Source organism: Cebus imitator, unplaced genomic scaffold, assembly GCF_001604975.1.
Source record: "Cebus imitator isolate Cc_AM_T3 unplaced genomic scaffold, Cebus_imitator-1.0 Scaffold83, whole genome shotgun sequence".
Lineage (NCBI taxonomy): Eukaryota > Metazoa > Chordata > Mammalia > Primates > Cebidae > Cebus > Cebus imitator.
Genome location: NW_016107398.1, coordinates 6,267,500 through 6,282,941, shown reverse-complemented (window position 1 = coordinate 6,282,941; position 15,442 = coordinate 6,267,500). Strand labels below are relative to the sequence as shown.

Below are 15,442 nucleotides of genomic sequence, written 5' to 3'. Positions count from 1 at the left end.
AAAAAAAAAAAAAAAAAAAAAAGAAGTATAACATGTTGGTGAAGCCAGCCAGCAGCCTCAGGAGAAACCAAACCTGCGGACACCTTGGTCTTAGACTTCTGACATCTAGAACTGTGAGAAAATAAATCTCTGTGGTTGAATGCACCCCATCTGTGATATCGTGTTATAGCAGCCCAAGCTGACTAATCCCCTCACTGGCCCTTCATTCTCAACTCACCTCTATCCAAAAATCTTTTCTGTGTAAGAAGTTAAAAGCTAGAGCTCTTCTCCTTTTTACCTGAACAATTCAGCCCCAAAGCCACTCAATTACATGGAGCAGAACAAGACCAGCTTCATGCAGGGGTTGAGGGAGTGCAGGGGGGATGCACGGGTCGTCAGCTCAAGTGGATAAGGAGGGCCCCGTGTCACTGTGCAGAGGGGACAGGAGAGCAAGTGGGTAAATCTACTAAGGCTATGGGAAGTCAGGTTTCCACAGTCTGAGAAGGAACTTGCACATCTGTGTGTACTGGGTAATGATGTAAATAGTACTTCTTATGAGGAGTGAGCCTGCTGGGCTTCGGACTCTTCGAAGTGTGCCTCCACCCACACTGCTCTCCAACCCCATCTCTGGCCTCACCGAGCTCTGGTCATGCTGCCTTCTTTGAGCTCCGCTCCTTTTGGTCTCCTGGCTTTAGCACATGCTGTTCCCTCTGACTGGAACACTCTCCACATCCCTTAAGTTAGCCACCCCTATTCTACCTACAGATTCAGCTTAAATGTCACTTTCTCTAAGAAGCCTTCCCTAACTTCCCAATCAAAATTAGATTCTCCCTGTGATTCTCTCTCTCAAACTATCCCATTGGTAACTGTGTCTTTGTGTTCATTTGTTTAATGTCCACCTCCCCAATTAGACCAAGAGCCCAGTGGGGGCAGGCCCAGGGCTAGCCTTGCTCACATCGGCTTCCCTGAGCCCAGCAGAGTGTCCTGTCCTTTGGAGACCCTCTGGATACTGTTGCTGAATAAGTGGATCACACAAAGGCAGCAGAATGGAATGAAAGCAAACCCACTTCCTCCCCACAAACCGGGCCATCCTGAGAATCATGCATTTGATTGTGACAGATGAGAGGACAGGAGATTCAGTCCATTGTTGGTTCCTGGGGACTTTCTAACCCACTAAAGCCGGGGGCCTCTCTACTCAAAAAATAAGCACCTGGCATGTAAGTAATAAACCAATTGAGGAAAGATGAACTTATTTGTAAGACCTTGGAAAGAATAACAGTAAGAAAGGAATACATCCTCTACCTGCTCAGGATCTGGGAAATTCTAACACTGCATCACATACAGGAATGGCAGAAAACATGGGAGCTAAGCTGGTGCCTGTGACAGGCCTGCTTTGAGAACATTAACTCAAGAGTATTCTGGCTTCAGTGCCATTGTCAGCACTTAACCTCCAGGGCTCTATTAGCACAGGGACATTATCAATATTTCTCATTTCTGAAGAGCACCAGGCTCCTTTTGCCTAAGAGAAAACAAATTTAAAATTACATGTGAGAAAGGTGTGTGTGTAGTTTATGCATTTCAAGTTTTTTATTAAAGCTAAGGTGATAAATACAAAAGGGTACATTGAAAAGGGTGTGAAACCATGAAAATACCCATGGGGAAGAAAAAATGAGTTTTCATGGGAAAGCAGGACACTAATAAAACCATGAAAAGCATGGTCAAAAAGCTCTTTGGAACTGACTACTTCACTCCAGGTAGACAGTCACAACCTTAGAGAGGAAAATCATTTCTGGGAAGGGGATCAATTGTAGAATGTACTGCCATTCAGCTCCAGCCTTGACTTTCAGCCCAGTCTGCTATTCAGCTTTGGCCCTGGAATGCTGAATAGGCAAATGCCGACTTCAGCATCATCACAGACGGCCCTGAACCCGTGCATGGTCTGTGGTCCTGGGCGTGTGTGTGATTCTGTCGCATTGGATCAGCATCATGACCACAGACACACAAACCAACCCTGCCCTCTAGATTTCCTGCTAACAGATGACCATGTACTTTAGCTAACAGTGAAGGTCACTTCCTGCATTAAAGTGTTAGACTTCTACTTTTTTTTTTTTTTTTTTTGAGACAGAGTCTTGCTCTGTCACCCAGCTGGAGTGCAGTGGCGCAATCTTGACTCACTGCAACCTCCACTGCCCGGGGTCAAGTGATTGCCCTGCCTCCTGAGTAGCTGGGACTACAGGCGCCTGCCACCATGCCTGGCTAATTTTTTGTATTTTCGTAAGGACTGGGTTTCACCATGTTGGCCAGGATGGTCTCGATCTCCTGACCTCGTAATCCACCTGCCCTGGCCTCCCAAAGTGCTGGGATTACAGGTGTGAGGCACTGTGCCCGGCCCAGACTTTTAAGTTTTGACCATTAAAATGTTAAATATTGAGACTGTGATAATAATTTAAAATTCTGATAAATTTTGTAATTTATTCTTATATCCTAGGAGCTCATTTTATGATGGTGATGTTTGGCTTCAGCCTTATAGTAATATGTTGAATTATATACTCAGCCATTCAGCCAAAACATATAACATCTCTAATATTAATTAGCATCCTTTAAAACACTCAATTTCACAGGCAACAATGATAAAATGGGTAACTGTGAAATTCCAGAAACTAACCCAGAGCCCTGATATATTCTATTTCCACAAGGATCCAAGCCCAGGAGAGACACTTTTTTTATCCACCCATACCTGACCTATGATCCGTGAATCGGGGGATTTCACTCCTTTAATGTCCTCTACTGCCACTCACAAAAAAACAACTGCTTCCTCCCAAACTAGAACTTCCCATCTTCCCTCATATCTCAGTGTGAATAAAAGAGTCTTCAGCTCATGAGCTAAGGAAAAACAAATTTTAAAAAATGGATGAAAGAGTCCAAGGGTTCTCTCCTGATGGCGGATGAAAAAGGAATGTCAAATAATCAAAGGTTCATGTGGGAAACAGAGGCTGTGTGTCCCCAGAGCCCAGGCAGTAGACAGTGACTCAGCCCAATCAAGTGAGTCATCTGGGGCACAGCCACAACAACAAAGCCCCTCCGAAAGCAATCACCCACACCCTCACCATTATGAAGTCTTGTCCTCTCTGGGGAAGCTAAGCTTGTACTGGCTTGTACCCAGGGGCAGCAAACTGCCATGGATACCCTTCTCCCAAGCTGTTTAAATGGTGTCATTTGCTAATCTCTAGTTGTGTCTCATGACAAGAGGAATAATTCATTTTACTGAGGTCAGAGCGTTGGGTTAACGCAGAGATTTGGTTTAGCAGTGAAGGGAAACACTATACTAGTAAGCTGATATTTTTCTCCTTTCCTTCCCCAGGGAATGAAGACGAAGTTAACCTCCCACCTGTCTTTCCCTATGAACATGTGTTTTCAAACTGTTTTCTGCCATGTCTAATCAGAAAAGGGTTCTTAAGAAATGGTAGCCAAAAAAAAAAAAAGAGAGAGAGAAAGAGAGAGACACAAAGGTAACAAGGCTGGAGCCATTTATAATGTTCCAGTCAGCAGAAGTACCCAGAGGCTGACCTGCCAGGATTTAGTCTGTTAGGATATCTCAAGGAGTCAAGAGACATGATGAAGGAGGAAAGGCTGAACTTCAGACCTGCAGCTTCCCAACCAGTCAATCAGCCAGTGGCCTAACCACACCTTCTTTAGAGATGTCAAGGAAAAGTGTTCTACCAGCCAGGTGCGGTGGCTCACAGCTGTAATCTCAGCACTTTGGGAGGACTGCTTGAGGTCAGGAGTTCAAGACATGCCTGACCAACACAGTGAGACCTCCATCTCTACAAAAAATAAAAATAAGCTAGGTGATGCACTCCTATAGTCCCAGCTATTGGGGAGGCCGCACTGAAAGGATCTGCAGGAGTTCGAGGCTGCTGTGAGCTATGATCAGGGCACTGCACTGCAGCCTAGGCAACAGAGCAAGACTCTGTCTCAAAGAAAAGAAAGAAAGAAGAATGTTCCATCATTAAGATAAAATAATGACTACACAGTTTTAGACTACTGATGAATCCTGATGGCTGGAAATATAACACATAATGGCTTCAAAGAAACAATTTGTGACTGCATGAGAAGTACTAATACGAGAATGAAATCACCTTATGAAATTCTAGTGTGACATACTACAAAATACTGGAAGAGAAAATAAAGGTTCAAATTAAATAATAAGTTTCTTCCTATAATTCCCTTTTCGAAATACCTGACCTCACAGGACTTAGAGGATTTCAATTTGCTAAGCTCCAAGGAAAACAAAGGGCATTCTATTTCTCGTTTGAAATTTCATCCTTGGATATGCTACAATTACCAACAGGGAGCAGGCATGGAGAAACTCAAACTTCTCATGCTTTTCCAATCAAATAATAATCTACATCAAAGGAATCCATCCCTGGCCATCTCCCTGGACTCTAAATGTGTCTCAAAGTGCAATATGAAAAAGAAAAATCTGGGCCAGGCACGGTGGCTTACGCCTGTAATCCCAGCACTTCGAGAGGCTGAGGCGGGTGGATCACCTGAAGTCAGGAATTCGAGACCACCCTGGCCAAAATGGTGAAACCCCATCTCTACTAAAAATACGAAAATTAGTCAAGCATGGTGGCGGGCACCTATAATCCCAGATTCTTGAGAGGCTGAGGCAGGAGAATCGCGTCAACCTGGGAGGTGGAGGTTGCAGTGAGTCGAGACCACGCCACTGTACTCCAGCCTGGGCAATAAGAGCGAAACTCTGTCTCAAAAAAAAGAAAAAGAAAAATCTGAGAGTTCTCATTTGAAGACCAGAGCAGCAGGCCACCACTAAACAAAAACCTGGAATTCCTCGCTCCACCTTCAGACTTCAGAATTCAGGCACTGAGTGGAATCCCCACGTTAACACCTGGCAGCTCAGCTTGCATGGAGAATCGCCTCTCAACAGTACTCTACCAGAAGGAAGAGTGAGGGTCATAGCATATCCAGGTAGCCACAAGGACAAGAAACACCAGTTTTGCAGCGGATGCTCCCCTGTGGTTAGATTTGCTCAAAAAGGAAAGAAAGGCTTTGGCATGGCGGTGTTCATCCCCTAGAACTCCTAACCACAGCTTACCTTGGTACAAGGTGGTTGAACTTGTAAGAACTGAAGACCTCCTGGATCTTTTCTTCTACTTTTGCCTGGTAAGGATGCAGAAGATGGGAGAGAGAAAACAAATGCAGATGAGACCTCCATCAGCTTTTTCTTCCTATTGCCACAAATGCCTATTGGCTAGGGTTGGTTGGTATGGTTTGGAACTTCACAGTACTGTAAGACAGGGGTTCTGCAGGATGACAGGCTTAGGACAAGGCAAGGAGGAATCCCCTGTACCATGTTGGCATCACAATGGACTGTTCCAGAAACCGAATCCATAATATCTGAACTAATGGCAGTTTTGGTGTTTAGTTCCCTGGCACCAGTTATTCAGGGAGCCGATGAAGACAGCAGATGTCTCTTGCTTGTGTAGGAGACCATCTGCCACCCCAAAATATGCCTCAATGGCATAAGGATTATTTTGAGAAACTGCAGATACAGGAGAAGCTCTGAAAACAGAGTACACCAGTTTGAGACAGAAATGTACATCTATAAAGGAACTCTCTATTTGTAAGGCTGTTTCCCTCTCTGTACCAAAAGAGAAGGATGACTAAATCAGAAGAAACTATTATCAATGGAGAAGGCACCTACTGAAATCTGCATCACAAACCTTACCCTTATTTATCATACTTGTCCTGTTCACCTCCCCACCACTGGCTTCCCCCACAACCTTCTCTGTTTTTAGTTGCAAATGCTATATAAGCCGGAGTTCTGGATCACCTCTTTCAGAATGACTCATTTTCTCCTGGGTATCTCCCATGTATACATGAAGTATACATGTTAACAAACTTCTGCTAGCTTTTTTTTTTATTATCCTGTTATTTTGTTATAGAGGTTTCAGCCCAGAAATTAGAAGGGTAGAGGGAAAATGACATTTTCCTCCCCTCCACTTGAAATATGTATTCTTCCTGCTCTATAAAGTTGTTTGGGTGGTCATTAACTGACCACTCTGAAACACATAACTAGTTTCTGCCAACAGTTGTGCTTTTTACTGTAAGACTGAAGAGTTAAAATCATCTGCGGGGTTTAGAACAACATCAATTGTTGAAACACCAAAACAAATAGCAAATTCTGGTCCTACGTCACACACAGGACTCACGGTCCCATAAAATGAAGGATCTCAGAAAGTCAGGTCACAAAAGCAATCAGATCTTTCTCCTCTGAACACCACACTATAATGCTGAAACTGCCCCACATGGTTGACAAAAATGGCATGCTGGGTTCTGGACAGAAATACAGTTATAATTAAGCATGAATGAGGCTGCACTTCAGCCCACTTCCTGGATGCTAAAAAATCTGACCATTTGCATCCCATTGTTCATACAGATCCAGGATCTCTGACATTAGAATCATAATACTTTTGTTTAAGGACCAACTAGGATGTTTTTCAGACTCTGAATTCCAGCCATCAGTTTCAAAACTCCCCCAGAGGAATAGGATCTGCCTGAGAATACAGCTTCCTCATCTCCCTGACCATAACTTCACCCTACATTTTTCAGCCAATCAACAAACTCCACACTCCACACTTCAGCCCACTCCAAAGCCCTTAAAAACCCTAACCCCAAACTTTTCAAGGAGGAATCTGAGGATTCTTTCCATCTCCTCATCAAATGATCTTATGACTAAACCTCCTTCTCTGCTGCAACCCCCTGCCTTGGTGTAATGACTTGCTGAGCATACCCGGCAACGACTGTGGTCACAATGTGGTCTCATGGGAGAGCTCCTGTAAAGACAAGGTACAGTAATGAGGGAGGGTCTGGTTAACAGGATTGGGGTTCACCTTCCTCGACATCCCTAATCTTTGTAATGAGACATGTTTTTGTTGAGATTTCAAGATATATAAAAATCTCCCTGAGAAACTTCAAAAATGCATCATTTATTTCTGAAACACCCATTGAGGCAGAGCTCCTAGTCCCTTTGAGAAGCATGCAAGAAATATCTGTCATGATGAGGGGAGCAGTGACATGAATCATCTAAAATGACAGCTAATCTAAAATTAATTCACATCTGGTTTTAGAATATGCTTTTATATTTGCTTTCGAACAAATTTGAAGGATGACCTGTTTAAAAGGTTACAATAGGGGCCGGGTGTGGTGGCTCACGCCTGTAATCCCAGCACTTTGGGAGGCTGAGGCGGGTGGATCACGAGGTCAAGAGATCGAGACCATCCTGGTCAACATGGTGAAACCGTGTCTCTACTAAAAATACAAAAAAAAATTAGCTGGGCATGGTGGCGCATGCCTGTAGTCCCAGCTACTTGGGAGACTGAGGCAGGAGAATTGCCTGAACCCAGGAGGCAGAGGTTGCGGTAAGCTGAGATCACTCCATTGCACTCCAGCCTGGGTAACAAGAGCGAAATTCCGTCTCAAAAAAAAAAAAAAAAAAAAAAATGGTTACAATACTTCAAAAAACAGACTGACATCACCATGAGAATCTGACTTGGGAGGAATTAGAAAGTCATCCCAGAATCATCATAATTCTTTTTCCATTCCCGACATTCACGTGGCTAAAATAAAGCACCAGCCTAAATGAAGCACAGAATTCATTTCTCAGTCATGCCTATAAGCTGAATGGGATAGAAAAATAGATAAGAAATCAGTAAGATCATTAAATAAAGATTTGCCTATGATATATCATCATCTCTCAGTATCCATGTGGGATTGGTTCAAGGATCTCCCAGGATACCGAAATCCGTGGATGCTCGAGTCCTTGATATAAAATGGTGGCATTTTGCTCAAAACCTATACAACCCTTCCATATAATCACGAATAGCTTAACTACAGGGATACGTTCTGAGAGATGCCTTCTTAGGTGATTTCATCCTTGTGTGAGCATCACAAAGTGTACTTAAACCAACCTGGACCTGGGTGGTATGGCCTACCACATACGTGGGCTATATAGTGTAGCCTATTGCTTCTGGGCTACAGACCTGTACAGCATGTTACTAAATACTGTAGCAAATGTAACATAATAGTAAGCCTTTGTAGATCTAAAAATATCCAAACATAAAAAAATTTAGTGAAAATACACTACTATAATCTTTCAAGACCACTGTGGTACATGCAGTCTGTTGTTATATGGTGCACACCTGCATTTTAAATCATCTCTAGATTACTTATAATAGCTCCCAGTATAATATAACTACAATTGAGAAAAGAAAAATAGCTCAGAGCAGTCTGAGTTATGTGACGTATACAAAATTTATCAGGCCCAGGGAGATCAAGTATAGGACTTCGGTTATGCTCCCAACAACCACGTCTGGGGGCAGCTGTTTAAAGGCATTTCATTCCTCCCTAGCTGCCTCATCCACTATATTCATGTTCCTGGAATTTGTCATACAAAGAATAAGGCATACCTTATGTAATTTTAATGTAAAGTCTTGGTGAACAATTTAGAAACTGCCTCTTCTTTTCCTTTATTTATTTTTCTTTTAGTCAGCTTTTTGGGTAACTATTCTTGTCCTTTAAAAACCTACTTGTAACTGCTGCTAATTAGAGTGAACATTCAGGGCAACTTGAATCTATGCTCTTAGGCTGCAATCGTCAATTTTGGCCCAAATAAACTCTCCACTTATATTAACTTCACCTCAGCTTCTTCCTTTCAGGTTGACACAATAACAAGGAAATAAGTCTGTACTTATTCAGCACAGACACAATTTTTTTTCCCCAAATATTTTCAATCTGTGGTTAGCTGAATCCACAGAGGCAGAGCCCAAGGATATGGAGGACCAACTGCACTGTTTTATCCAAGTGAGTTAGTGAGTTCTGAATGACACAAAATCAACTGGGAAGAAAATTCACTTCCTTTACTCTAATATAAGCCATTTGAATCCATATGACTTAATAATATTCAAAGGCTAATGCATGAACGCACCTTCCTCTTAACATTCTGGCACTTAGATGCCTAGGGATAAAAGCTCCCAGCCAGGAACTCCTTAATCAGAAGTCCCATCTTCAGCTCTCTTGCAGGAAAGCAGCCAAGTACTACACAAGAAAAATGGAGTTTTATTTCTGAGCTAAGACACCTGACAAAAACATGGAAATATTTTATACTGCACAGTGGAAAATGCTTAAAATTTTCCCAATGTAGTGTCCTTCTCTTTGGAGTTCCTAATCATTTATTCAGAACGAACAAGTGATTTTCCAATGCAGTTAGTAACTGACTCATATCTGAAAAGTCAAGTTATGAATTCTGATGAATATCTGTGTATTACAGGTCAGCTGTTCATAATAATAAATAATTTTCTCTTAAGAACTGATATATTTTTCTATTTTTTTTTCCTTTTGTAACAGGTCCCATGGATAATTAAGAACTGGTATAGTTTTTTAACAGCTTTATTGAGATACAATTCATATACCATTCAATTCATTCATTTAAAGTGCACAAATCAATGACTTCTAGCATATTCATAGAGTAGTGTATCCATCACAATCACTTTTAGAACATTTCACTCCCCCAAAAAGTAACCCCACAGTTCTCAGGTATCAAATCCAACTTATCATTCTCCCCACTGCCAACCACTAATTTACTTTCTTTTTTTTTTCTTTTCTTTTCTTTTTTTTGAGATGGAGTCTCACTCTGCTGCCCAGCCTGGAGTGCAGTGGTGAGATCTCGGCTCATTGCAACTGCTGCCTCCCAGGTTCAAGCAATTCTCTTGCCTCAGCCTCCTGAGTAATTGGGATTACAGGAACCCACCACCAGCCCTGGCTAACTTTTTGCATTTTTAGTAAAGATGGGGTTTCACCACGTTGGCCAGGTTGGTCTCAAAGTCCTGACCTCAAGTGATCCACCCACCTCGGTCTCCCAAAGTACTGGGGTTACAGGCGTGAGCCACCATGCCTGGCCCTCTAATTTACTTTCTTTCTACCTCTATAAATGTACCTGTTTGGCATTGCATATAAATGGAATCATACAAGCTGCGGTCCTTTGTGGCTGGCTTCTTTCACAAGCATAATGTTTTCTAAGCTCATCTATGCTGTGGCATGTACCATTACTCCATTTATATTTCACCAAATAATATTCCATTGTATAGATACATCACATTTTGTGTACCAGTTTATCAGCTGGTGAACATTTTTTGGCCATTATGAATAATGCTGCTATGAGTCACAGAAACCATTCCCCTTACTCAAGAAACAGGTTAAGCGAGACTCCGTCTCAAAAAAAAAAAAAAAAAAAAAGGGGAGGAAAAAAAAAAAAAAAAAAAAAAAAAAAAAAAAAAAAAAAAAAAGACCCAAAAAAAAAAAAAAAAGAAAAAACAGGTTCTCCAGGAACTAAGCTAAACTTATTTGAAATGGAAATTCTCAGGTATTCTCAGCATAGACCTATAGATTCACTTAGGGGGTGGGGTCCACCAACTTCTTTTAATAGGTCCTCCAGGGGATTCTGATGGATGCAACGCTAACATTTGTGAATATTGTCAAAATCAGAATGGAAGGCCGGGCGCGGTGGCTCACGCCTGTAATCCCAGCACTTTGGGAGGCCGAGGCGGGTGGATCACGAGGTCAGGAGATCGAGACCATCCTGGTCAACACAGTGAAACCCCGTCTCTACTAAAAATACAAAACATTAGCTGGGCATGGTGGCACATGCCTGTAATCCCAGCTACTCAGGAGGCTGAGGCAGGAGAATTGCCTGAACCCAGGAGGCGGAGGTTGCGGTGAGCCGAGATCGCGCCATTGCACTCCAGCCTGGGTAACATGAGTGAAACTCCATCTCAAAAAAAAAAATCAAAATGGAGTTACTTGTGTTTAAAAATTCTGACAATGCCAGGGACAGCTACAAAGAGAGGGTTCTCATGCATCAACGCTTGATAACAAAAACTATCCCAAATGACTGCAAAAACCACAACCCTGCACAAAGGTCATCACAACCTAACACAAAAAATAATTCCACGAGGACATCTGTCCAGCAACTACTTGTCCAATCTCAAACTGGTCACACTTGTTACTGATCCTTGTAGCTAATAATAGTTATCTTAAAAGAACTATATAATCCTCATTATTCCCTTAAAAATCTTTGTCTTATGAGCTGGGCATGGTAGCTCACGCCTGTAATCCCAGCACTTTGGGAGGCCAAGGTGGGCAGATCACCTGAGGTCAGGAGTTCGAGACCAGCCTGACCAAAATGGAGAAACCCTATCTCTACCAAAAATACAAAATTAGCCGGGTGTGGTGGCATATGCCTGTAATTCCAGCTACTCGGGAGCCTGAGGCAGGAGAATTGCTTGAACCTGGGAGGTAGAGGTTGCAGTGAACTGAGATCACACCATTGCACTCCAGCCTGGGCAACAAAAGTGAAACTCCATCTCAAAAAAAAAAAGAAAAAAGCCTTTGTCTTTCTTTACCTCCTTGAATATGCACATAGTTTACTGTGGCACAGATATTCCCACTGTAATACTCTATTCCCAAATATGTGTCATGTTCTTTTAGAGAGCCTCTCTCTATTAATTTAGGTTGAAAGTTTGATCAAACAAGGTTTTTAGCAGTGGCAATAGTCACTACATTTCAGCTCAGGGGTTGATGCATAAAGTTTTACCTCAAATAGTACTTTCTTCATTCATAATTAATTTAAAAATAGTAACATACTTTTCTTCTCAACTAGTAGAGGATAAACAAAAATAACAAACCTTTTTAAATGTTTAACAAAAATTCCTCTAAATAAATAACCTAACATTTGAATGTGCAGGAGACCAGAATATGCCACCTCAAAACATGACTGCAGGAGACCAGAATATGTCTTCCCACAATAGGCTTCTTTGGCATAAGGATTATTTTGAGCTGATTATTTTGAGAAACAGCAGACAAAAGAGAAGCTCTGAAAACAGAGCAGAAGTTACCCCATTTGTAAGGGAAAATTACATCTATAAAGGAAATCTCCCTTTGCCTCTCTTTCTGTACCAGGAAGAGAGGGATGACTCTAAGCCACTAGGAACTCTGACCAATGGAGAAGGCACCTACCTAAACCTGCTTGACAAACCTTACCATTGTTTACTCTGCTTTTTCTGGTCACCTCCCCATTCTTGGCCTCCCCAAACCCTTCTTTCTTTGTTTCAGCTGAACATGGTGGTTACGCCTGAAGTCTATGCCACCTCTTTGAGATTTACCCATTTCGTAATCACCCAACGGGTTTTTCCTGCTTGTTGCACAGACAAAACCAATTCACTGAGACCACAGCCTTGCAATAATGAAAGAGTTTAACTGAATGCAGCTGGCCACACCATGCCGGAGACAGAGTTATTTCTCAAATCACTTTTCCCGAAGGCTTGGAGGTTTTTCAAGGATAGTTTGGTGGGCAGGGGGTTGGGGAATGGGAATGCTGCTTGGTTGGGATTAAATCATAGGGGTGTGGAAGGAAGACGGTGCTCCTGCACTGAGTCAGCCTCTGGGTGGGACCACAGGACCCGTCTGTGTGGAGTCAGCCAGTCAGAAATGCAAAAGTGTGAAGAGACATCTCAACAGGCCAATCTTAGGTTCTGCAATTGGGATGTCATCTACAGGGGTAATTGGGAAAGTTCTAAATCTTGTGACCTGGGGAATAAATTGCTGGTTATCCTTTACACCTACATCTTGACAGAATTCAGGACCCTCTCACAATCCTAAAGGGAGATTGCCTTTGCCAAATTATGACCATAAGAGAAATCTGAAAAGACTCCAACCAGTCAAGCAAGACTCCGTTTCTATTTTTTTTAATGTGAAATGAAAAAAGGCAAAATGACAATGTGACAATTATGTGAATTTTTTAAAACACACACAAATCCAGTTGCTTATGAATGCATAAAAGGATTAAAAGTGAAATGTAAGGATGCACACACAACTCATGATAAGGGATGGTTCTAGAAAGGGTGGGAGGCACACTGAACCGTGGATAGGGTTAAAGGAGGCTCTGGCTATATTTCTAATTGCTTTCCTTTAAACAAATAACCAGAAGCAAAAAAAAAGAAAAAGATGTTAGCAACTGTTAATTCTCAGTTACAGAAAAACAGCTGTTACATTATCATATTTTTGTTAATCATAAATTTCTTAGAAAAATAAAGGAAAAGGATTTCAAAGTGCTTAGTTTTCTGATGCCTCATCCCCCACACCTACATAGACAGGCAGGCCACAACATACGTAGAAGCTGTGTTCTCAAAGTTCACTGGTAAGTCAGTTGAGTTTTTAGACCTTATTCATTCTCCCATCAATACATTATACCTAACTGTTAGGTTCCAAGGCCAGCTCTCCCATTATTTAATACATAACCTAACAAATGTTAAGCCTAATGGTACCTCTCTTACCTTTTCTAGTCATGAGGCAACTGATCACTCAGGATATGGCAAAGAGAGAAGACAAGAGTTTACCCTTGCTTCTGATAGGGCACAGGCTAGATATTTCTTTTCTTTTTTTTTTTTTTTTGAGATGGAGTCTCGCTCTGTCGTCCAGGCTGGAGTGCAGTGGCATGATCTCAGCTTACTGCAACGTCTGCCTCCCATGTTGAAGCAATTCTCTGCCTCAGACCCCCGAGTAGCTGGGATTACAGGCACCCACCAACACGCCCAGCTAATTTTTGTATATTTAGTACAGACAGGGCTTCATCATCTTGGCCAGGCTGGTCTTGAACTCCTGACCCTGTGATCCACCTGGCCTTTTTCTTTTCTATTTTCTCTCTCTCTCTCCTCTCTCCCTCTGCGTGTCTCCTTCCTCCCTCCTTCCCTCTCTTTCTCTCTCCCTCTTTCTTTCTTTCTAATAGAGATGGGGCCTCACCATGTTGCACAGGCTGGTCTCAAATACCTGGCCTCAAACGGTCCTCCTGCCTCACCCTTTCAAAGTGCTAAGATTACAGGCATGAGCCACTGTACCTAGCCCAGCCTAGGTTGCTTCTTTCTTTTTTTTTTTGAAACAGAGTTTTGCTCTTGTCACCTAGGTTAGAGTGCAATGACACAATCTCGGCTTACTGCAACCTCCACCTCCTGGATTCAAGCCATTCTCCTGCCTCAGCCCCCCAGCTGGGACTACGGGTGTCTACCACCAGGCCTGGCTAATTTTTATATTTTTAGTAGAGACGGGGTTTCACCATGTTGGCCAGGCTGGTCTTGAACTTCTAACCTCAGGTGATCTGCCTGCCTTGGCCTCCCGAAGTGTGGGGATTACAGGCATGAGCCACCGCACCCAGCCCCAGACTAGGTGTTTCTATGTACAGAATGTCTTCAAGTGTGCTGGTCATGCTTTATACATACATACATACATATATACATACACACACACATATATGCACACATGTATATACAATATACATATAATACATAAATGTATAATACACACATATATCTTTAGGTATATAAACTAATAAGTATGTATCAACTCATAAACTACACACATATATATGATATGAACTAATATAGTCAAGCGCCACATCAGGACCTTTCAGTCAACAACATGCTGCATATTCCACGGTAGTCCCGTAAGACTATGATGGAGCTGAAAATTCCCTATGGCCTAGTAACACAGCTTTCATAATGTTGTAGCACAAAGCATTACTCATATTCCTGTGGTGACGCCGGTGTAAACAAACCTACTGCATTGCTAGTGTTATAAAAGTAACACATACAGGCTGGGCACAGTGGCTCACACCTGTAATCCCAGCACTTTGGGAGGCCATTGTGTTCCAACTGCCTGCAGTATTTACTACAGTAACATGCTGTATAGTTTTGCAGCCTAGGAGCAACAGGCTATACCATATAGCCTAGATGTATTATGGCATCTACATTTCTGTTAAGTACAGTCTATGATGTTCACACGACAAGGAAATTTCCTACTGACAATGTATTTCTACAGTCATTAAGTGATGCATAAGTATATGTACATTAGTTTGTATTGTTCAATGACGGAGAGGTTGTGTTAGACTCTAGGGGGCTGGAATCAAGTAACTGCACTAAAGTCCCCAAGACTTAAGTGCCATGGCAATAAATAAATGAAGAACTAACCAAACGTCTGCATTCTCAACAGCTCTGCTTAAAAGATACCTCATGAAGTTTTTCATTTAATCAATAGAAATCCAATCAATAGGCCAGGTATGGTGGCTCTCACCTGTAATCTCAGCACTTTGGGAGATGGAAGCGGGTGGATCACCTGAGGTAGGGAGTTCCAGACCAGCCTGGCCAACATGGTGAAACTCCATCTCTACTAAAATACAAAAATTAGCCGGGTGTGGCGGTGGGTGCCGGTAATCCTGGCTATTTGGGAGCCTGAGGCAGAAGAATCACTTGAATCTGGGAAGTGGAGGTTGCAGTGAGTGGAGATCGCATCACTGCACTCCAGCCTGGGCGATAAGACCAAAACTTTGTCTCAAAAA

At 42.3% G+C, this 15,442-nt stretch overlaps 1 protein-coding gene across 1 annotated transcript in view; it reads right to left on the bottom strand.

The window, feature by feature from the left end:
- Window positions 1-15,442, bottom strand: part of FNTB (farnesyltransferase, CAAX box, beta) — a 76,624-nt gene that overhangs the window by 51,368 nt on the left and 9,814 nt on the right. The window contains exon 2 of the mRNA XM_017533836.2: window positions 5,094-5,160. Within this exon, the coding sequence (XP_017389325.1) occupies window positions 5,094-5,160 (67 nt within the window). The remainder of the gene's footprint in view (window positions 1-5,093; window positions 5,161-15,442) is intronic.